The sequence below is a fragment of the Lygodium microphyllum genome, chromosome 13 (assembly GCF_053477565.2).
Source record: "Lygodium microphyllum isolate KBCC chromosome 13, Lygodium_microphyllum_v1.1.10, whole genome shotgun sequence".
Lineage (NCBI taxonomy): Eukaryota > Viridiplantae > Streptophyta > Polypodiopsida > Schizaeales > Lygodiaceae > Lygodium > Lygodium microphyllum.
Genome location: NC_141147.1, coordinates 155,123,762 through 155,147,841, shown reverse-complemented (window position 1 = coordinate 155,147,841; position 24,080 = coordinate 155,123,762). Strand labels below are relative to the sequence as shown.

Sequence of the window (24,080 nt, the reverse complement as noted above, 5' to 3'; positions counted from 1 at the left end):
ATTGCAAAAACAGTGCACCAAGGGAGGTGGCTTCAAATTGCTTGCTGGAAAGATTCTTCTAATGAGTCAGTTATCCTGAACTGCAGGGTATTACCACATTTTCCACAGTCAGTTTCTTGCCCAAGGATGTTTTCACTTTTTCTTGGAACAAGGCCTGTTATGACATGAAATTTCTTCATTTTCTCCCATAACAGCTTTGGTTGGTTTTTTTTTTCTTTCTTTCTTTTTTTTGTCGTGAAGAAAGAGAATGATAGAAATGCCATGTGTCAAGACCAACCTCGCCACCATTGTTGGACCAGACGAGAGGAGAACAAAGTCGGGTGGAGATATATCTACGAGGGGTTAGCAGAATGAGAACGCCTCATGAGGAAGATCATAAAGGCTATCAGAAGCACGACGAGAAGGATAGTGGACACCCAAAAGGGAGAGGGTAGATTGACTATGGTTGTCAAGATCCCCATGGAGAGAAGTACTTCTTCAGACGATAGCCATTGATCAAGAAGGGATCATGAGAGGCATCCACAGTCTGCACCTGAACATAGCCATTAGGATTGACAGCAATTACCTTGTAGGGGCCCATCCACTATTGTTAAAGCTTGCCAGGAAACTTGCCAAATCTCGAATCATAGGCCAGGACAAGATCACCTTCTTTGAACTCCTTGTGCTTGATGAAACTGTCATGATAGGCCTTGCGTCGCGCTTGAGTGGTTTCCATGCATTATAGGGCCATCCGTCATATCTCATCCAAGCATTCCAAGTGCAGGAGGTGGCGTTGCAATGACTCATCATCTCCCAAGCATTCTTTAATTTCCACTCGCAAATAAGGCAATTCCAGCTTAACAAGGAAGACGGCTTCTATACCATACACTAGCTGAAAAGGAATCTGTCCTTTAACTGCATTATGGGAGGTTTTATATGCCCGGAGGGCCTTTGTAAGTCGATCGTCCCAGTCGCGACGATGAGCGGTAATTATTCTTGTCATGATCGAGCAGAGGATGCGATTGGTGACTTCAACTTGGCCATTGGCTCTGGGATAGTAGGAAGTGGACTTGCGATGGCAGATCTTATACAATTCTGTCAGCTCCTCCCTGATTTTGTTAACGAAATGAGTACCTCTGTCACTTACCAGCTCGAGGGGACTGCCAAAACAGGTGATAATATTCTCGTACATGAACAGGGCTACACTATTACCATCGTTCCACTTCATAGCTTTAACTTTACACCACTTTGTGACATAATCCATACATACTAAGATGTATCTGTTCTGCTTTCGTCTGGTGGGTGGATCAATGGAACTCACAAAATCAATCCCCTACTTCTCGAGCGGCTTTAAGAAAAAAATTGATTGCAGTGGCATGGTACTTGTTTTGGTGGGTTTCCCCATTCGTTGACAAGCATCACATCTCTTGCAGTAGTCATATGTATCCTTGTGAAGGATTGGCCATCAATATCCTCCTAACAAAGCCTTCCTGGTTGTCGCTTCTCCTGCGAAGTGTCCACCACATGGTTCGTCATGGCATGCTTTCAATATTATGCTAATTTCATCCCCTACAACACATCTTTGCAGTACTTCATCTTTGCCTCTCTTGTACAATGCACCGCCTAGCAAGTGTAAGGGGTTGATTCTAACAGAAGATTCTTATTCTCACCGCTTGAGATGCCATGAGGATACTGTTGAGTTGCCAGGAGGTTAGCTATATTTGCATACCACAGAGTAACTATTTCAACTAGAAACAAGGAAGTATTAGGAAGGTCTGGATCATCCTGTTCCTCTTGTGTTTGAGGGATCCGTGATAGATTATCGACGAGGACATGGAAACGACCAAGCTTAGTAACCACTTCAAAATCGAACTCTTAGAATAGGAGCAACAATCTCATCAGTCGTCCTTTAACATCTACTTTGTTCATCAAGAATGATAGGGCTTCATGATCCACGTAGAACTTAAAATGTGTTGACAGTAAATAGTGTCGAAACTTCTCTAGTGCAAACACCATTTCCAAGCACTCAAGCTCTATCATTGTGTAGTTTCGTTCCCTATCAGTAACCTTCTGACTTGCATAATATATTGGTTGATCTAATTTATATGGGCCCTTTTGACATAAGACAACACCTAGCCCTTCAATCGATGCATCTGTGTGCACATAGAACTCCTTCGTCCAATCAGGAGGTTGTAAGATAAGTGCTTGGATAAGGCATTGTTTTAGGGTATTTAAGGCTTATTCACAGTCATCACTCCAAAGGAAATCCGCATCTTTCCTTAGGAGCTTGTGCAAAGAGGCTACCTTGGTTGCAAAATGTGCAATAAATCTTCGGTAGTAGCCCACATGGCCAAGAAATCCTTTCAATTGCTTGAGGTTTATTAGTGATGTTAAGTCGGCAATCTTTTCAATCTTCACCGGGTCTGTTGCAATCCCTTGTGCAGAGACAATATGGCCCAGAAAAACTCCTGATGAGACACCAAAGACACATTTATCGAGGTTGATAGAAATCCCATACTCTCGGCATCTGTCAAAACATTGCTCTAGGTATCCCCAGTGCTCACGGATCAAACTATAGACACAAAAGTCATCAAGATACACCTTAATGAAATCATGTAAATGATTTTGGAAGGCAGCCATCATTACGGTTGGAAGGTGGCAAGAGCATTACAGAGCCCAAATGGCATCACTCTATAGGCATAGGTCCCCCATTCTATGTTGAAGGTTGCTTTGGATTGGTCCTCTTCTGCAATTTGGACTGGTTATATCCGCTGAATCCATCTAAGAGGGAATACAGCTCATGACCTGCCACTATGTCTAACAGTTGGTCGATAAAAGGGATAGGGAAATGATCATTCTTCGTCTTCGAATTGAGCTTTCGAAAGTCGACACATATTCGAAGTTTTTCCGTTCTTGGATATAACCACAATAGGCGAAACCCATTCACTGTTAGCCAAGGGATAAATGAACTCTGCTTCAAGAAGTTTCAATAATTCAGCCTTCACCAGAGCAAAATAATTAAGATTCATACGCCTTTCTCTTTGCCTTACAGGTTTGGCATCAAGCTCTAGGTCAATGTGATATTGACATACTGTGGGATCAATCTCCTTTAGATCTTTATATGACCAAGCAAACACGTCTAAGTTCTCCTTTAGTAGATCTCGCAGGACCACTAGTTCTTCTTCTAAAAGATTGAGGGCCACTTTCAGGTGACGTTCAGTATCGTCAGTATCCAGGAATGTTACTTGTCTTTCATCTTCCACTTCACGGATAAATGTTCCACGAATTGCTTCTGGATAGAGGTCTGACTCTTTCAAGGGAGTAGTGTCATCATCTGATGTTCCACTAGAACAGTGTCCTCCTTCTAAACAGATGACTCATTTGTCTGTTGAGGTTGCTGGAAGGGTATCAGAGCTTTGTTTGCTTCTGTGTGAGTAGTGATTTTTTCTAGACTCAGAGATTCATCTTCAGAGGATGCGTCCAGGAATGTCACATAGCACGGACCTTCTAAAAGTCATGGCTCTGATAGCTCTAGCTTCTGTTGGCAGGGGACATCATCATCGTCTTTTCTCTGGACTGAATGGTCGATGACAGGAGCCACTGGTGAACTTAATTTTTATGCTTTTAATCCATTGCTTATACAAATTTTGCATGCTTTGTGGTCCATTGGCGAACCCAAATGGAACCATGGTCATTCCATCCAACGCCCTAAGATCTTCGGCCTCTGAGGTCTCTGTAGGGGCATCAACAAGATCATCCGCTATCAAAGAAAATTCTTCGTCTGCACTTTTATAACCTGCTTCATTTTTTTCCTCATCATCTTCCTTTGGAGACTCTGTCTCTACTTCTGTAGAGGCTCTGTAGGAGAAGAATAAATCTTCTACCTCTACATATGCTTCTGTCTCTATTATTGCTTTTGACTCTGCTTTTGCCTCTGTCTCTGGCTCTGTGGCTATCTCTGTTACTACTTCTGTGACTGTCTTTGGCTCTGTCTCTGCTCTATATCTGTTCTGTCTCTGTTTTGTCTATGTGACTGTCATGTAACAGAAAGAACAATACATCCATGCTTTTATTTCACTATCAAAGATAATTTTAGAGGTCAATTATAGTTGAGACAGGAGGTATTCTCCCATGGACAAAGACTTTGCTTCCCTTGGCAGTTGGCTTACAGTGCCCACTATTAAGGATTGTACCTCTGTTTTCTTAGAAAAGATCTATTTAAAAGCCTCTTCATCTCTTGATATACCATCTGTTACCTCGTTGGAGGAGTCAGTTATAACTTCGATGGATGTGGATCCATTACCTTTTTGCGATCCATACAATTTCAATACCACTTTGTTAGGTCCTCTACCTAGGTTTAGGGTTTCTTTGAACCAGTCCGCCATTCTGGCTCTCGCTTTAAAAAGCCAAGGTCTTCCCAACAGTAGAGGGCATGAGGTCCTATAAGAATTTGGTTTAACCACCAAATATGTCAGCCAATAGTCTCTTCCTGCAAGGGTTGTTTTTACGTATGGGAGGATACCCAACGGTTTAATTCTGCTTTGGTCTGCTAATCTGATAAGCTACTGTGTAGATTGAATTCCTTGCAACCCTAAGTCCTTCATTGTCATATCCGTCATTATGTTTACTGATGAGCCTCCATCAATCAATACATCTGAAATAAATCATCCTTCTATCCATACACTAATCTCTGGGGTTCCAGGATCTAGGAAGGCGTTAGTCACATCTACTTCCTTTATAGGTTTCAGGGCCTTATTGGTCTTGGTCACTGTTGAAGGAACAATCCTTAGTCCACGTCTTCTTGTCAATATGCTTTTGAATTTCTTTCAGCAGCTGGGACACAGCATCAGCAACTGTCAAAATGTTAAATTTTGTTTAAAAGTATCTAGGTCTTTGACCAAGTCATAATCTTTGATAGAATCCACAGGCTTCTCCAGCCTGCTGGGAAATGGGACTACACCAATTTTCATCTTTCCTTTTTCTTCTAGCAATGGCAGCATCGACACTTCCTCTGTTTCTGGAAGTGCTTCTGCATCATCTATCTCCTGGATCTCTGGCCCTATTTCTGGGACTGTCTCTGTAACTCTCTGTAGCACTGCAGTGCTCTGTACTGCACTGTTCTGTCCTATACTGCTTTGTCCCTCTATTGGTAGGTTGAACTTCACAGTCTTGACAGGGGATTTATTTTCATTCTGAACAACTGGTTCCTTCTTCTTGGTGCGCGTGACAGCAGTAACTTTCAACTCTACCAAATTGGAGGTAGGCTCTTGTATCTTTGGTTGGCTATCAGTAGCATTGGCCTTCACAGGGGCTGGACTTGGATAGTCCTTTATAGTGTGGCCTTCACCTTTGCATCAGCTGCATAAGGACTTGTGATCCACAGATCATCTATGATTATGACAATTCGGGGAGATATTACCCTTTTTTCCACACCTGTAACATTTCACTTCTGATCTCTGACCACCGCCAGACTGTCGTCCTCTATAACTTAGAGGGAAACCTCCTTGGACCAAAATTAGGACCAAATTCCCTAGGCTTTGGTCCAATATCTTGTGTTGTCATTTTGAACTCTAACAAGTTGAATCGTGAATTTTCATCCTTCTATCTTCATTCGTGCATCTCTTTCAGAGAGCAAATATCCTTTGTATGGTTCTTCGGCAAATAGTAGGAACAAAAGGCACCAGGAATGGTTGGTTTTCGAGTACATTCAATGGCTAAGTGTCCCGCTTGATGACACTTTCCGCACCATGTATTAGAGCACATCACATCTCTTCTGACTCCCGTAGAGGTAGATATATTGGCACTATTCACCTTCAATGTCTGTAGCTGCTCTGTAATCACATCCATAAGTTCTTTCTTGATACTTGCAACTGAATTGGATAAGTATTCCTTCATATTTTCACCTCTTGAAGTACTTGTAGTAGGATTTTTAAAAGCTTCTGTAATTACTACATACACTGGTTGGGTCAATTCAGAAGGTCCTCTGTTCTGGTTCTGCTTCAAAGCTCCTGCTGAGACTTGGGATTGTTGATTCCAGTTGGTAGGATTCCACTGTTGTTGAGTCGCCATTGGAGGAGCTGTTTGAGGCCACTATTGTTGTGGTTGAACCATCATTTAAGGCACTGTCGTCTATGGTGACCACAGTGAATTAGGTACATTATACTGCGACATTGTTTGCATCTGGGGATAGGGATAAGGAACTGTCCCTAGGACTGCATTTGGTGGGTATACCATTCCTGGTATAGGAGGAGGTAAGACTCCTCTTCTAGAGTCATTGACAACCTTGCTTCAACTTTGTCATACAATCTTGCACCTTCCACTGCACCTTACAGATTGAATGGTCTTCTCAATTCCACGAACTTGCGAACTTCTGGTTGTAGGCCTCTGAGAAACACTCCTTTTTGGATACCTTCGTCCGGTTAGTCCATCTCTTCAAGATGGATTCCATTCGTGAGACATAAGCTTCTACTCTTTCTCCAGAGTACTAACTTAGATTCATGAACTCCTCTCGCATCCGCTCTTCAAAACCTTCACGCTTGAATTTAGTGATGAGGAATGCCAACTTTAGGTCGTCCCATGTGCCAAAAGTTCCTGCTGCTTATCTCTCATACCACTGAAACGCCGCGTCCTTGAAAGTGGCGGGGAATATTGCTAACCAATGCTCAGAGGTTCTGGCATTGCTAGCCATACATGCTACCATGAATTCTGCTATATGAAGATCAAGGTTTTCATTGTACTCTCCCTTAAAAACTGGCAATGGGACTACATTTGCTGGCCTGTCATCAGTATTTTCAGGATGAATCTGACTAGGAAGGGGACCTTGAGTTTCCATGGGAACTTCTGTAAAGAGTGCTTTTAGGATGTCAAATGAAGCTTCTGCTGCTGCAAGCTCGTTCTCAGCTTTGATTTTTGCTTTCTCTCTTCTCACGTACCTCTGGACTCATTCTAACGCTTGCCTCTTGATTGTGTCATTCATCAGGGGGTTGGCTTCAACTAGTTGGTCTGTACTCAACAAGATAGTATCAGAAAGGGCTTCAGTCTTTGGGAAATTCTCTGGCCAACATCTCTTCTACTTCCTTCGTTTCAACATCTCTAAATTCGGCCTTCAAACCACTACAGAGGGAAAGATATTCCGTTCTAAAAGTATCAAAACTCATTCTTCTTAGGATTGTTGTTGTGCCATCATAATAATGCCAACTTCTGAGGGTTTCAACAGTGTATGTTGTGAAAAACACACTGTCTACCAACTTCCAGTGGATTGCTAATTGGACAAACAGAAGATTGTCAGTGCACCAAGCATCCCACGTATATTGCTATTAAGCATCCACGAACAAATTCCAACTCTTTTCCTTATTGTTTTCGTGAACCTCCACAGACCATGACTCCTAGAGCTTCTTCATGATCTCTCACTTGATGATGTCTGAAAACTTCTCAATGAATGTCAAAACTTCCATGGATGGTCATTCTCTCTGTTTCAGCTCTTCAGTTTATTTCCAAACAATTTTCCACCAAGATGCAAGTTTCTGTTGCTTCAACAAGAAGATAAAACAGTCCACCGCATAGAGTATGCATCATGATGGTAATTTATTTCTGCCATTGTGGGATGAACTTCTTGTGGAAATTGGCTTTGATAATGAGAATCTCCAACTCTTGAGTGAAAGAAGGAACTTTGCAAACATCCATTGAATTTTTCTCTTCTTGGCAATGTCATTTCCTTCATTTTCAGCCTCTTCTGATTCTTGTTGATAGCAAGCTTCCCTAGCTGCGCACCAAAAACATGGAGCCCCAAGAGGAACACCAAGGAAAACAGCAATTCTTCACGCAGCATCATAGTAGATATCTCCCACGAATTTGATAGAATCAACTATAATCTTCAACATCTTCATAGAATCCATCAATAGAACAAAGAATATAAAAGAATACACCATTTTTGAATGAAAATCAATCACATAGTATTCATCTTCAATGTCTTCATAGTTTTCTCTCTCAATCTCTCATATACAGTTACATTGTTTTGATAGAATTGGCTCTCTCTCTCTCTCTCTCTCTCTCTCTCTCTCTCTCTCTCTCTCTCTCTCTCTCTCTCTCTCTCTCTCAATAGTACATCATCTCCTCACTATAATACTCTAATAACGACTCTCAATAATCATTCTTAGATCGTGGATGTACCTCTCAAGAGGTATGTCTGATGTAAAGAGGCACCAGAGCCACTACAGTCTCTTTATAGCTCATTACTGTCAGTGTCACTCAAGTCTTCTCTTCGATCTTCGACAAATGCCTCTTCCATTTGTTTTAGCTCTTTTGGACTTAGATTTATCCTTTCCAAAAGTTAAAAAACTTTTTCAAAGTCACATACATTCTAGAGAATACTTACAAAAGATCTACAAAACAGTACAGAACAGAAACAGAGCTGATACAAAAGGTTTACAGAGGGTTACAGAAGGTCATCAGAGAACATCAAATCCTCATAACTTATACTAAAACCATTCCAAACTATCAAAAACTATTCAATAAGCTTTCAAAAGATTTCAATCTTCATCAATCATCAATCCATGCTTTATACATAAAAAAATCAAAACAAAACAGAAGCTATACAGAATGTATCATAACCAATCAAAACCTCAACAGAACCTATCAGAACATCTCAAAGTTTCATATCTCTACTAAAAATCATCATGAGCTTTCAAAACATAATCAATATCATCCAAAACACTCTCAAACACTTTCATTAACAACCATATATCACTCTAAATCCATCAAAAATCAATCATTCAGACCTCAAAAACAATAAAAATCAGTTAAAATTTCAGTCTTTTTCCACTCTCAACAACACACCTCTCTCTCTCTCTCTCTCTCTCTCTCTCTCTCTCTCTCTCTCTCTCTCTCTCATCCCAAAAACTTCCAACAACTACTACTAAGATTTGTAAGGGTATTCAAAAATACAATGTTTTTTATAGATTGAGACAAGAAATATTCCATTGAAGTCATCTCCTAGTCTTTTTTTTTTCAAGAAGATATTAAATTTAAAAGCTGTCGAGAGGGATATATTTGGATTTTGGACTTACGCATCCACATCCACACCCACATGTCAAACAACATGGCTATTAGATAGAAAATAAGGGGAGTCATAGGCTCAACAAGAATGCTAAAATGGCTATTATTTGCAAGCTCACCTCTAACCTAGCACAAACATTATGGCAAGAGACTTGTCAAAGTAATAAGAAAGGTGACAAACCCCTAATGTTCATTTAGTAGGAGATGCATTTGAATACCCTAAGTATAGCCACGAAACCGAAAAACCTATGGAATAAACTCCAAAAACCTAAGGATATTGAGTCACCCACACTAGTGGAGTAATCCCAAGAGCACCTTGAAACACCAACTTGTAGAGAACCCACACCATTATAAAAACAAAAACCACCCCAAGAAAGTCAATATATATACTAGTTTATTAACTTCAACTCCAACTCTAGATTTTGCCAAAGTTAGAGTTGCTTATAAAGCCAATAGAGTATACCAATGGGCATTGTAGTTCTATTAGGACTACTGCTACTAGGGCAAGTGGATATCATTGATGAGGTGTTCCTACATGTCTTCTATCATTGCAAGTCATCATTGCTACTAGCATTCCTCTCAATCATATGCCTTGCCCAAAGATCATAATTTGGTCCTACAAAATGTCCTTGACCTCCACAGTAATGGCATACTCATGTAGTTTGCGGCTATGTCTAAAAATTCCCCATGCCCGTCTCTCTAGCATTCTTCTAGGTCCCCTAAAAGGTCTCTAAGACATTGTGTCAGTAATTACTTGATTGTAGCAGCTGGCTGCATAACACTTGGCCTGGGCTGCATTAACCAACCTATTAAGCAAGTTTTTAAACTTTTGAGTATACTTTTCAACCAATGTATTTTTCTATTTAACATTCTTAATCTTTCTCAAGATTTCTCCAAGATTTTTATCCTTCCTAAATCTGCCTAAAAATGTCGTCTTTAATTCATCATGTGTATTAAATGCTTCCATGCCATAGCTACTGAACCAATCCATGGCTTTTCCCTTCAAAGTTGATGCAAACTACTTCTTAAGTTGATCTCCATACATCTGATTGAAACTACTTGTTGTCCACCATGTCTCAAAATGAGCCACATTACAATCTTAATGGCTTGCAAGTTAACAATCAAGAATAACGAGAGAGAGAGAGAGAGAGAGAGAGAGAGAGAGAGAGAGAGAGGTGCAATACCCATTTTTCCCTCTTTGTGTTCTCCTCATATGCTATGTAAGAGCCTTGTAGATTGAAGTAGTCATTTGATGAACATTGCATCATTTCCAAATTCACCATTAACATTGGTAGGGTAAGCAGAACATGATCTTAACACCCTTGGATTTCTATATAATTGTCAAGCTTGCCTTCTAGTGTACTTTTTAAAAAATATTATCAACATCTATTTATATATTTCTAGCATTGAAGGTGGCCTCACGAATAGAATTTCAATAGCTTTATTATCATTAAAACTCTATTGCTAATTCCTATCGACACACCAATTATGATCAAAATCCACCATTAAAAGCTTATAAAGTTGTATTGATGTATTTTAAATTCGCAAGCATCAAATGTGACTTGCACGAATTCATTAAGCACACTAATCTCAAAAATAGTAATACAAAGCATGATCATTTGGTTCTCTACCCCCTTTCCTCAAAGTTAGTAGACATGCAAACAACGAAAAATGAAGGTATGCTAAATATTTCTTGATCAAGTAGTTCTATAGCATATTCTCTCTCTCTCTCTCTCTCTCTCTCTCTCTCTCTCTCTCTCTCTCTCTCTTCTTGATGTCACTCAAGAAAGTGCTCTTTCTTATTTATTTCATTTTTTAAGCAAGAGCAACACTTGGCATTTAGAAGCTCACTAAGCTCTCTATGTGAGAGAGGGACAAAATTAGTATGCAAAGCACCAACTTGGAGCTCCACTTTGCATAGACCATGTGCAATGTGCCTAGTGAGAAGGTAGTGAAAATGACATGACAATGCCAACATTATCAAGAAACCATATCAATTGGTCAAACAAAGCAAATTGAATCTCTCCCTTGGAGGGGGTTGGTCCATTTCTTACACCAACAATGGACAAGCTCTTTATTAAAGGTTCTTCAATCTTTCATAAGCTAGCTACCATACTTACACATGTGCATGTGATATTTGTCTATAGATGGAGCTTTTAAAATCTCTCTCTCTCTCTCTCTCTCTCTCTTTTCCACGTCTCAATTTTTAGCATTCTCATTAGATGCAATTATTATAAGCTTCTTCCTTACCAAAGTGCCACCATATATGATTCCTCTTCCATGTTTATGTACCTATTGTTCATTATCTTATTATTCTTGTTATCCCATGTGGCTTGAAGAACAAAAAGCCTAATGGATTGGGCCAACTTCTATCATGTATGTAACATAGGTTGGCTACATACCAAATGATTAATACCCACTTTTAAAGTTTTTTATAGTGCATGGATAAGTTTCCATTAATAGTAAATACTTACAACATGCAGAGGATATGCATCAAGGCATTAGGCCAAAGCAACTAGTTTTTAACAAAAAAGTCAAAAGACCCAATGGGTGCCCTTGATACGCTTCAAAAATACTATGATCTGATCTTTCAAGGTAGGTATGTTCTTAGCAAGGGTAGTCCTCTTTCCTAATCCGAAGATGGCAATGTTCTCACAATCAAAATACTTATTTAGGGGCTGGGTATTTACAATTATTTACACATAGAGGACATTATCTATTTTTTACCTACTAAACAAGTGAACTCCCTGCCCAAGTTTGGACAAGTCTCTACTACCCAATTTGTAAAGTAACAAACAAGCATGCATGTTTTGCATGTGGAACCAATTTAAAAAAATTATATTTATTATCTTACTCTTGCAAACTATATCCTTTTGGTGTGTAAAGGTATTGAGCCCATGTCTACACCCAATTTCAAAAATTGCATGCCCTCTGTCACAAGGGTTGGGCATCCATTCCTTGGTGTGTAACTAGCCTTAGTATCTAAGTATGGGCAATCTAAATTAAAGTGCATACGTCTCTCTTCATTGTTGCAATACAAACATCAATATGCAAATCTGAGTCGCACGACATCTCTTATAGGAAAGCAAGTAAAAATTGCGCCATGCTAAAACTATTCCTGGGAAAGAAGCAAGCAGAAAGAGGCTAGTGAGGTCATAGAAGCCGTTATGGGGCCCGTGAGGTCCTTCAGCCATCCATTAAGTTGTGGGTATCGACGCAAGAAGCCCTGTTCTCTGAATATGTTGCATCACTACCCGTCCAATAAGATTGAGACGCAAGTGAGACGTGAAGAATACCTGCAAATCCAAATCCTCCTCCCGCATTCTCCTTCTGATGCTCTGAGAGAGAGAGAGAGAGTCCTTACTCTCCATGCATAGAAATCAAGGCAAAGAGAGGAAAGACGATTTGTATACCACGGCATTATATCACAATATCCTATTTCTATCAGAAACCATCCCCATACGATGATCTCTAGCAAGGGGATGCTTTCTTGCCAAGTCTTGGGCCCCTACATTTTCAGAAGCGCTTTTAACTGCCAACTGTCATGCAGACTAGAGGCAATTGCAAAGTATAATCTGCTACATGTACGCAAATACAGTGCTAATGCGTCTAACCGTTTATGAGAAGCTTTATGCCTGTCAATCAATGCATTGATGCTGTAGATCTGTCGACCAGGAGAGCTGTAGCACTTGTAGGATCGACCATCATGTTACCCCCGTCATCATCATCATCATCATCATCATAGAAGCTCTAAGTACAACGGCCCTGGCATCCATGTCCTATAATGAGGTGGTGTGTTCTATAATGTTGGGAGGGGTAAGATGAACAAGATTGATCGGTTGTGAGTAGCGATTGTGGCGAACGCCACAGGAACAAGGAACTTCACTATCACAAAGGTTCAATCACTACTTCTATGGGCTCTCCTAGAGATATCACAACAGCATCGGGAGTTGTTTGAGTAGCACAAGCGACTATGAATCAATTTTAGCACACACACAGTGGAAAGCATTGGCACTAATCATCTGCTACCTTAGCCAAATGTTACAATTCTTCTATTTTGAATAAGTTCGAGGACACAACCAAGAGAGTCTTGGAGCTAGTCATCAATATCTCGGTCAGATGTTACAATACCTAGAACTATTCTGAGTAAGTTCGAGGATACAACCAAGAAATTGAATATCAGTTAATACGGGACTTACCCGAACAAATCTCCCAAAAAACGGTATACAATTTCGTGATGAATACGGACTACCGCCGCCCGGACATAGATTAATACTCCAGCAGGAGGTTTAGGCGCGATGAAGTTATAACAATGATAGAGCCTAACCAAAGATTAAAGGAATGTACAACCAGGTTTTGCCGCACGGTTGCAGAGAAGCTCGTCGTGGTCGTCCTCCACGAGGCCTGCCAGAAGAAAACGGCCTGCAGCACGGCGGAAGGGGAAGGGGAAGGGGAAGAGGAAGGAAGGGTGACTATAGTCGTTCTTCTCATCTTTGCTGCAGCGATGGAACGTGAGCTGACAGCATACGTGAGTGAGGGCAAATGCAGTTCAGACGATGGAAGGTCCGGATCCAAGCATACACCAAAGAGGTAAAGGAGCAGGAGGGGAAGGGGCAGAAAGAGCAGGTGTGGATCCGGCCACTGCAGGTGGTGAGGCGGCCATAGCCATCCAGCATGAGGTTGATGATGATGGCGATGGTGAATGTGTTGAGGCATGGTGAGGATGATGCTGTGATATCATCATGCGTTGAGGCGTGGCGGAGCTAGGAGGATAGAGAAGAGGAGAGGGGAGGAGATGTTTGGTCGATGGGGGGGATGGCAGCGTAGGCGGAGGGGGAGGAGGATCTTGGCAGGAGGGGTGCGTCTTCTTGTGCGCGACCAGGTTGCACTTGAAGGCAAACTTGATGCCGCACTTGCACTGGAGGGGCTCGCCGCACAGCTTCTCGTGGTCTCGCAGATCCACCTCGATGTAGAAGCGCTTGCTGCACTTGCTGCAGGCGTGCGCCTTCTCCCCCTCTGAGTGCTTCCGCCCAAAATGCCGCCGCAGCTCGTACAGCCCCACGAAGCTGCGCTTGCACACCGGGCACCGCGAGGGTATCTTCTTGTTCTGCCCGGCCTTGCAACTCGGCGGCACGGTCGCCAGAGAATGGAACTCGCCTGCTTTCATGCTATGGCTGCTGCTGCTGCTGCAATGCGTCTTCCGATGCATCTTGAGAGTCTGCGGGTTCTTGAACGTCTTGTTGCACCCGCTGTACGCGCACTTGAAGGGGCGCCTGTTGCGGATCAGATCTACAGGCACGATGGCGGCATGGCGCTCTGCTTGATGGGAGGTGGGAGGGGGAGGGGAAGAGGGAGAGGGAGAGGGAGAGGGAAAGCTCCCCTGCTGCTTTTGCTGCTGCTGCTTCTGCTTCTGCTTCTGCAGATGATGCAACTTCTGCACTGACGAGGTTGCAGAAGGCGGCGGAGGATGAGAAGCTTCATCGAAAGACAGCATGGTCCCCTGCTGGCGCAGTAGGCCCAGGGCCGTGCAGAGACCCTGGGCCTCGCCATCACCGCGCTTCCGCTCATCCACCTCAGACACCAGAGGCGAAATGATGGACTTGAGAGTGCTTACCAAGTTGGGATGCATGGTCGGTGCGCTGAGTTGCGGCTGCAGGATGGAGAGATCTTGCACCAGAATGGCGGTGGTGGCAGCTTCCCCTGATCCATCCTCTGTTCCCGCCTGCAGGAGCTGCGCCACCGGGGTGCCTAGCAGCTCCAATGGCAGGACGTCGTCTTCCCGGGCAATGCTGCTCACCAGGGGCAGATTTGGCTCGCCCGCGGCTGCCTCGAACATGCTCACACTGCTGCTGTTGTTGTGGCATGACGACGATGCCGACGACGAAGAGGCGCTCTGGCTCTGTGGGACGCTGTCCAAGGGCGGCGCCGACAACAGCGTCCCGCCGGGGCCTCCTAGTCCGAAAGAGATCAGCAGCGACGAGGTAGCCATGGCCGAGGTGAAGAACAGACCATGGTCCAAAGGATTCGCCTCACGGTCACAGAGAGCGAGAGAGAGAGAGAGAGCGAGCGAGAGAGAGAGAAACTATTCGTGTGTGTGTTTTTTCCTACGCCTACCGAGGAGTTCACCTAGGCAACGAGAAATGAATGATGAAGACAGGGAGAGAAATAAGACGCATAGAACAGGACCCAGGTAGGTAGAACCGTAGAACAGATTTCAACCTCCTCCTTTCTTTTTTATTATCATTGTCATTATTATTATTATTATTATTTATGCTATTCGTTGTATGTGCCCGAGGCGCCTGCGGCCCGCCCGGAAGCCGCACGCCGTTTGCCTCGCGGGCTGAATCCTGGGCTGGCCCATTTCATCAATTGCCGGCCGTTTCCATCGATGAGAGAGAGACAGAGGCGATTCGGGGTCCAGGTGCCCTTCGTCGCCGTCCGCAGCTGCCGCCTGGGTTTGAAACACTAAAGCAAGAAATGAGACGGGGCGGATACGTGTCGATTTTCCATTTGCTGCAAAAAAAGCCACACTTTAAATGCACGGACGAAGGTGGACGGGCGGAATACTCCCGAGTCCCGGCCCACGCCAATCCTGGCTCCCACCGGGCCCCCACCATTACACTAGACGACAAAAAAGCACAAAGCATTTACTCTTCAAAAGGTTCTGTGAGACACAAACCAACACTTTACCAAGTTTTTTTTTAAATGCGAAACCTGAAGGTGTATATATATATATTATATATAGATATATATTCATGCGGCCCTGCGGGTGTAGTATTTTCGTCACCTCCGAAAGGAAATACAAACATCATATCAACCCCTTAAAACAGCTTTTAGCAAGGCTTAAGGGCCTTATCCTTTTTGGCCAATCTTACAAGCAAGAAACAAGGGCGGTTACACATCGCCCGCTCATCACAAAATTTTTGAAAACTGGGCACATAGGGTTTACACACCACAACACCCGCTCTCTTTCAAAAAGTCTCATGTGGGGTAGTGGTTAAGCCAATAGCCTCACCACTAGTGGGAGTTTAAACCTCACTTAATGCAATCACCTTTTATTGAGAACTAGGCACATAGAGTTCACACACCAAAACACCCACCTGCTTTCAAAAAGTCTCATGTGGGGTAGTGGTTAAGCCAATGGCCTCTCTCACTAGTGGGAATTTAAACCTCAGTTAATGCAATCACTTTGTATTGAGAATCCTCTTTGTCTTTACATGACCTAGACGCAGAGGTTAGGGATGTTGCCCGCCTAGATTTGTATGCAACCCATCAAAATCAGAATCAGGCCAATTACACACTGAGGCTATGGACGGGCAGGAGGTGCAAGTTGTCCATTACTTTGTTTACACACTAAACTACGCCCATGAATTTCACCAAAAGGAGGTTAGCCCATTGGTAATTAATGAGAAGTGTGAGGGGATTGGTGGGGGTTCAGTTCCTGTCAATCCTGTAGGCCACTTTTTGGAGAAAGGTGTTGTCGCCTTGTACATTGGGCACGCCCAAATTTCGGGACGAGGGAGATCCCCTGCCCATAAGTGTCCGCCATCCGCAAAAATCGGGCCCAATGGCCTTTTGACACATAGGGCAGCAAACACCTCTTTTTCCACCCTGCGTCCGCCGTCCATAGCCTGATGTGTATCCGGCCTCAATCAAATTTGGACATGTGGTATCATGCCCCTTCCCCTTTTTTAGGGTGGGCAAGCATTTGTGCTTGGTGTGTAACCAGCCTAAGCATTCCAAAAATGATGTTGCATAGGCTGCTTTACTCTAGAGAATACCTCTTACAGCCATTCTACTTATTTCCTATTCATCCCAAACTAGGTAGCAATCTATCCATGCGGTGAAAAGATAATGGAAGCATGGTCCCACACCTCATACCAATAGCAAAGGCTCAATCCTAAAGCTCAACTTCCCATTTTGGCAAGTAGGAACAAAATCCCCATCGTATGTATATGAGCACAATGAGATGTTGCTTGCTAAAGAGGCATCCTCCCTTCCTCTTTGTTGCACCTCCCCAATGGAAAGGTGTTATATTGGACTTTCCAAGCTAACACCAACTATTTGGCAGCCTTAGAGTGGTGCAATGTAACACAAGGGGTAGTAAAAAGCACATCAAACCATTTCACACCCAACCAAACCTTGCTAGCAATCAAGGCACTAGATAGACATCCAATGATCATGGTAGCGCAAGGTTGACTATCTTGGATCCTTTTAAGGAGAGTGATAGTAAGTCTCTACATCTTCTCCTTGAGACACTCCAAACTGAGTCCTCCCTCCCTAATCACAGAGGTGACCTACCCCCAAGGGATAGCTAGCCATCCCCCTTAACCTCTCCAAATGACCATAGCACACTCTTGAACAAGCCTTCAATCATGTCTCAATTAGCTTTGGCAAAGGAAAACATGGAGGCTACAAAGACCATGATGGGAGAAAGGACATTCTTAAAAAGCATCAATTTGCTAGTGAAGTCCACTGTAAAAGGAAGTCGCATTAATATTTGCTCGAATCTTCTTGAAAAACCGCTCAAAATAGCTTTTGAGAGAGATGCCAACACCCCCAAGTCACCTTATTATTTGTCCTTTAAGGACCTTCCTAATGCCAAATTGAGTAAGCCACTAAGGGCTAACCCAGCAAGACAAAAATAAGAATTCAAACTTCTCATTGCTAACCTTAGAGCCTAAGAGGAATGAGAATTCCTCATAGATTCCAAGCAATGTACTCATCACTGATAGGGGATTGGCTCTTACCAAGTTAGAATTGTCATCTACAAAGAGTTGTGTGCAGAGGTATTGATCGTCTGAAAGGACCAAGGGGTGAATATTGGTGCTTCTAACAATGTAGTCTACGAGGCAGAGCAAGGATGAGTAACCAAAGCAAACAACAATGACACAACAAGACATCCCTACCTAATACTTCATTAGAGATTAAAGTTATTGGTAGCATATCCATTGATTGACATTGTTGCAAAAGCATTAGATAACTTAGCATAGATCATGCGATAGAATTGTTCACCAAACCTACTTTCTCAAGGACTATTAGCACAAACTCTCGACGAACTCTATCATATGCCTTCTCTAAATCTAGATTCAAAAGTAGATAATCATCTTTGAGTGAAAGTGCATGATCAATCCCAAGAATGATGTTCAGAATGGCATCCCAGGATATGTCTCTCATGAAATGAACCATACCATCGCACATGTATATGTTGACCAAAAACATGCTTGATCCTAATAGCCATGACTTTATCCGTAACCTGGTAAAGTACATTTTGGATAGTGAGTAGGCACCAATGTCCCAGCTTCCTCCTCTTAGTTGATTTGGGAATTAATGTAATAATCCCTTCATTGGCCATTTTAGACATAACCCCTGTGGTTCTAAATGGGTTCAAAAGATTGCAGAGATCATTAGCACACGCATCCCATTCTGCAAGATAGAACTCCACAAGGAAGCTGTCAAGCCTCGAGGCTCATCCCATCTTCATAGACTTCATGGCATGCAAGAGGCACAATGAATTTCCCCAAATCTGAGGTACCATTTTCTTTCTAAGCACATGGAATCCAACCACAATCTGGTCATCATAACCTTTAGGATGATTTGCTAAGGCAGCATCAATAAGGGTCCTCCCTTGTTCCGATTTAACACCAATTTTCTCCATGATAAGGCTTTTATATGCAAGGCTAAGAATGTATGGGAGTCTTGCAATGCCTTGCATTGTCTCTCCAAGCAAGAGTTGGGATCGTCACATGCAAGTGATCACGAAGTTTTGCAATAAACATGGCAAACACCAAGCTAGGTATAGAAGGTGGCAATCAGTACAGTTTAGAAGCAAGATTATTGCATCCTAATGTCTTGACCTAGGGACACTATCTTGCTTCAACTTTCGCAAGGAGTCAAAGGGTTTATTACGAGCTACAAGCAACATAGAATTGATGGGGCTCAAAGTCCAACTTAGAGCCAATGCCCTTCTATTGCAAGAAGCTCCAATAGTTGCCTACTTGGGTGCCCTTAAATGCAAGTAGAAGAAGGAGACGCTCACCATGATCCAGGATGACGATGGTGCAAAGTATTTTGATGATTTGGCTATTTTTTAAGTCTTCAAAAAGCACCTCTCCTCTATTCTTAGCAAGCCCTTTTCTATTAATTAGAGCTCTAGGTTGGAGGGTCTCCTCTGTTGAGAAATAGACAAGAGAAATAGACAAATGATGTATGCTCCAAGAAGAGATGTCTTGAATCCCATATGCATAGTGAGGAGAGTGGAACAACCCAACTTCTATAAAGCATTGTACTTTCAAGATGAGTAATGCAATATTATGGTACTTTTTTCATTTCAGTTAAGTGTCTGAGTCATTGTCCAACCGCACAAGACTATGTTTATGAGTCCAAGTCTCAATCTTGGAACCTAATTCACTTTGTGACATTCTATCTTCAACTCTATGTCTTCATGAGCTCGCTCTTCACCTTCCAAACTCCATAGTTCCTGCCGTACTCTAGATCCGACATTGTCACATGGTATCAGAGGTCAGCTAAGCATAGCCCTCAATCTAGCTCCCTATCTGCTCTCTCAAGCTTTCTCTAGCTCATGACTCCATTTTCTACTTCATCTTCATCTTGACCTCGTGTCTGCCATAGCCAGAACAGTACCTACCCTACTTTGAGTAGCTAGATCTCTCTCTACAGGCCATATCTTCCAGTGCTTCCTTTTGGAAAAGTGTTTCTTGACTCCCAAGACTTCTCTGTGGCACATCAAACACCAACAATGTTTTCCCAGTATTACGTTTTTTGTTAGTCATCCCTCACTGCCCAATCTGCACCTGCGAATGTTCGTACAACCTGTGCCACGCATACATACCACGATGTTGATGATGATCATGGGGCATTTGAAGACCCCAAGTGGACAATCTTAGGTTGAAAGGGCTCCCCAAAATTCTCTCTCCATCTCTCACAATTTGTGAAACCCTAACTGTCATCTATGTGGGCAACCATAGCTAAAGCTTCAAACCTTGACATTTTCAATGTTTCTTCTCACTAAAGCTATCAACAGTGATTTTAATCACTGATCTATGCTCTCTAAAGTTCACTCCAGATCTGGAAGTGGCCAAGAAAGCTCAGAAGTCATCCACAAAGTTCATGAGAGAAAGTAGATTAAGCACCAACTAGTATCCATTAATACTCAACTAGTGTCAAAATGACACTGATCTTCTTGTGTCTCTTGACATGTTGAACTACAACTCTTTTGCTGGTTATTTGAAGCTTATCAACATGGCAGAGCTTGAGCAAATAGCAAAGTTCAATGGAGAAGGCTTCCATGCCTAGAAGGAAAAGACCATGTACCACCTCATGAGGAAAGACCTCTGGGATCTCTTTGAAGATGATGAAGGTTATGCAAATGGCGGGAAAGAAGATTCAAAAAGTGGGATCCTTGCAGTAACTCCACTAAAAAACAAAGAATGGAAGAAGATGAATAACAAGGCACTAGGCATTATTTCTTGGGGACTAAGTGATGATGTGCTACATCATAGCTTTGGCATCAGAGTTGCTAGAACTACTTGGGAGGAACTTGATAGGATCTTTGGTACACAAGCAAAGAATTCAAAGGTAAAATTACTCATGCAGTTTTATAAAGTGGATATAAAATATAGTACTTCCATGACCATACACGTTAACAAGTTCAAGAGCCTAAGAACCCAGCTTGCAACTCTTAAGAAGAATATTGATAAAGATGTAGCAATAGTCGTACTGCTTGTTGCAAGTGTAAATAAGGACCCATATGAGAATCTTGTGTCCACCCTAAGTAATGTTCCAAGTCTCTCACTTAAAGATATTGAGCACTCACTACTTGATGGAGAAAGAAAACTTAAAAGTAAGGATGTAAAGGAACACACCACCAACAATAGTCTCTTATACACCAAGGGCACTTATCAAGCAAAAGGCCGTGGTCGAGGACTCAACATCAACAACAACAAGGATTGGATTATATGTCATTACTATGGCAAGACCAGCCATACAACCAATGAATGTTTCCACAAGAAAAGAGCATAGTAGATGCAAAATGATCACCACCAGAACCAGTTCATGAATGAAGAAGAAGATGCTTCCCTACCATCAACAACTCTGACAGATTGTTCTAAATAAATTTTCATTGTATCTTTCATATGTTTTTTTCCATAGCGGATCTCTATTTTTCCCTTAGTGGATTTGCTTTGTAAAATCCCTTACTAAACATGTAAAGTTTCAAGCTTTAACTTGACTAGGCCGCCTATGAGCTAGTCTCCTGGGCCATGTCACCATATGTAGGGGGCAAAAGCCAGCAAGTGTAGGGACACATCATTTGAGGGGGGAATGTTGAGAAACAGACAAATGATGTATGCTCCAAGAAGAGATTTCCTGAATCTCATAAGCACAGTGAGGAGAGTGGAACAACACAGCTTCTATAAATCATTGTACTTTCAAGATAAGTAATGTAATATGATGGTACTTTTGTCCTTTCAATTAAGTGCCTGAGCCATTGTCCAACCACACAAGACTATGTCTATGAGTCCAAGTCTCAATCTTGGAACCTAATTCACTTGTGTGACATTCTATCTTCAACTCCATGTCTTCATGAGTTCTCTCTTTACCTTCCAACCTCTATGTCTTCATGAGTTCTCTCTTTACCTTCCAACCTCCATAGCTCCTGCCATGCTCTTGATCCAACATTGTCACATCCTCCATAGTAGATGGACCCCTTCATGGGCAACAATGTGGCTTTCATATTATCTAGGCCCTTTACAAATGAAAAAACACTTTACCACTATGCTCTTTTTGTTAAACATCACCACTTTTAGGGGTGGATCATGCCAAGGCCAATGGTGCTCGTAGCAGTGTAAACGAAGATTTTACAGCAGCAAGGTCGCACCCCAGTGCTGGTGCGCAGATCGGTCGCAGATAGCTCACGTGGTGAATCCCGGAAGGTCCCCAAGAACAAAGTACTCTACTTTTTAGCACAAAAACCCATGTAAAAGCAAGCACGACATGAAGCAAGAGACAAATTGGGTTCAATCTCCCCCATGCCTTGTGTGAGCACTTCACAAAGCATGTATTTAATGTATATTTCCAATCTTCATGCTAAAAAATAGCCCAATTACAAAAATATGACAAGCTTTTAGCTTTTGAGTTTGCTTTCTACCAAAAATAAGAAAATAAAGCTAATGGACGGTGCCCATAGAGTCTGGCACGCCCAATCTCAATGTCCAAATAGAAATAACATATCCAGGCGTATAAGCGCATACAAAATAATAATAAATAATCAATGTCTCTATAGACATAACAAAATATAGGCGTGGCGCCTATCAAAATATAGTCCAAAGGTCGAAAACCCGCTAGACTCCAATGCTTTCCTCCGCCACTGCTGCTATCTCTACACATCAACTGAAGCATTCACAATCGTTAGTAAAATAACACAATTAAACCAACAAAAGTGAATACCTAGCAGTCTTCAGCTACATAAATAAATCAACTGGTTAGAAATAAATCCTAACCTTAATTTATTATGAGTGCGCACTCTAAACTCATAAACGTTTATTAATTTAATATGCATTTTGCGGAATCACCCGCTATGGAATCACCCATGTACACACTAAATTAATGAAACACCCGAAAAGGACAGGCGTCCCCATCAACTTCTCGCACAAAGAATCCTCTTTGCGTATGAGCCCCGGTCATCTAAGTTTACGGAATCCACCGTAAAACCTCACGGAATCCACCGTGGAATATGCCTCTTGGCATCATACCCCCGGGGTGGGATAGCAATTGACCTCAATTGCTATTAGCTCAATGTGGAGCTAACAGAGTGGGGAAAGCATTTAGGTCTCTAGCGTGCATCCATTGTGCTTCCTCTACAGGATGGTTCTTAAATTTCACTAGATATCTAGAATACCTTCGGCCAGTTCTAGTGGTCATGTAGTCAGTGTCTATAATGGCTTCTGGTTCAAGTATTTCAGTCTCTTCTTCTAGTAAAGGTGGGTTTTCATAGACAGGGTGGATAGGTAATTGTCCTCTAAATGGTCTCAATAAACTAATATGAAATGTATTATGAATTTTCCAATGGGATGGCAGTTCTAACTTGAATGCATTGTCATTAATCTTATGAATGATTCTAAATGGTCCGTAGAATCTAGGAGCTAATTTGACAACTGGATGTCTATCTACACTTTGCAGTCTACGCTTTTCTATTCTAAGCCAAACATAATCATCAACTTTGAAATTCATGGCTTGTCTTTTCTTGTTGGCTTGTTTGGTATATGATTGTTGGGCTTTAGCAATCATATCCTTTACTTCATCAAAAATAGTGTTATGCATAACAGCAATATCATCGACACTTTGTATTTTATTAGAAAAAGAGGCAACAGGTGTAGATAATCTATATCCATAAATAACTTCAAAAGGTGCTTTCTTTGTAGATGTGTGCAGTGTATTGTTATATGCAAACTGTAATAAATGTAAATGAGTATCCCATATCTGAGGTTTAGAGATAGTGTATGCACGTAAAAGATCTAGAATGGTGCTATTTGTGGCTTCTGTTTGTCCATTTGTTTCTGGATGAAATGCAGATGAGAAATCAATCTTTGTGCCTAGATTTGCAAACAGTGTAATCCAAAAATTATTACAAAATCTAGAATCTCTATCTGAAATAATCACTTTCGGCAATCCATGGTTAGTAAAAATAATTTTCAAAAATAAGTGTGCTGCTTGTGATGCTGTTAAAGTTTTCTTACATGCAATGAAATATGCTTGCTTACTAAATCTATCTACAATTGTCCAAATCATGTCATGGTTAGATTTAGTATTTGGTAACAGTAATGAAATCCATAGATATATGTTCCCAAGGTTTAGATGGAATAGATAAAGGCATTAATAATCCATACTGTTTACCATGATGTCTCTTTATTCTTTGACAAATCAGACATTCATAGACAAAATTAGATACATCTGCATCCATATGCGGCCAATAAAAATCTTCAGTTAACATGCGTAATGTAGAAATGATACCTCTATGACCTTGATAT

General features: G+C 41.9%; 1 protein-coding gene across 1 annotated transcript; it reads right to left on the bottom strand.

Annotated features, from left to right (window-relative positions):
- Positions 1 to 11,609: 11,609 nt before the first annotated feature.
- On the bottom strand, positions 11,610 to 15,203 carry LOC148027388 (uncharacterized). Its single transcript, XM_087691968.1, has one exon. The coding sequence runs from the start codon at positions 15,020 to 15,022 to the stop codon at positions 13,583 to 13,585; it is 1,440 nt and encodes a 479-aa protein (XP_087548094.1). The 5' UTR covers positions 15,023 to 15,203; the 3' UTR covers positions 11,610 to 13,582.
- Between the last annotated feature and the right edge of the window lie 8,877 nt (positions 15,204 to 24,080).

Bases quoted from the DNA above. Each gene is read 5' to 3' on its own strand.
- LOC148027388 (XM_087691968.1), bottom strand. From the start codon at position 15,022: ATGGCTACCTCGTCGCTGCTGATCTCTTTCGGACTAGGAGGCCCCGGC.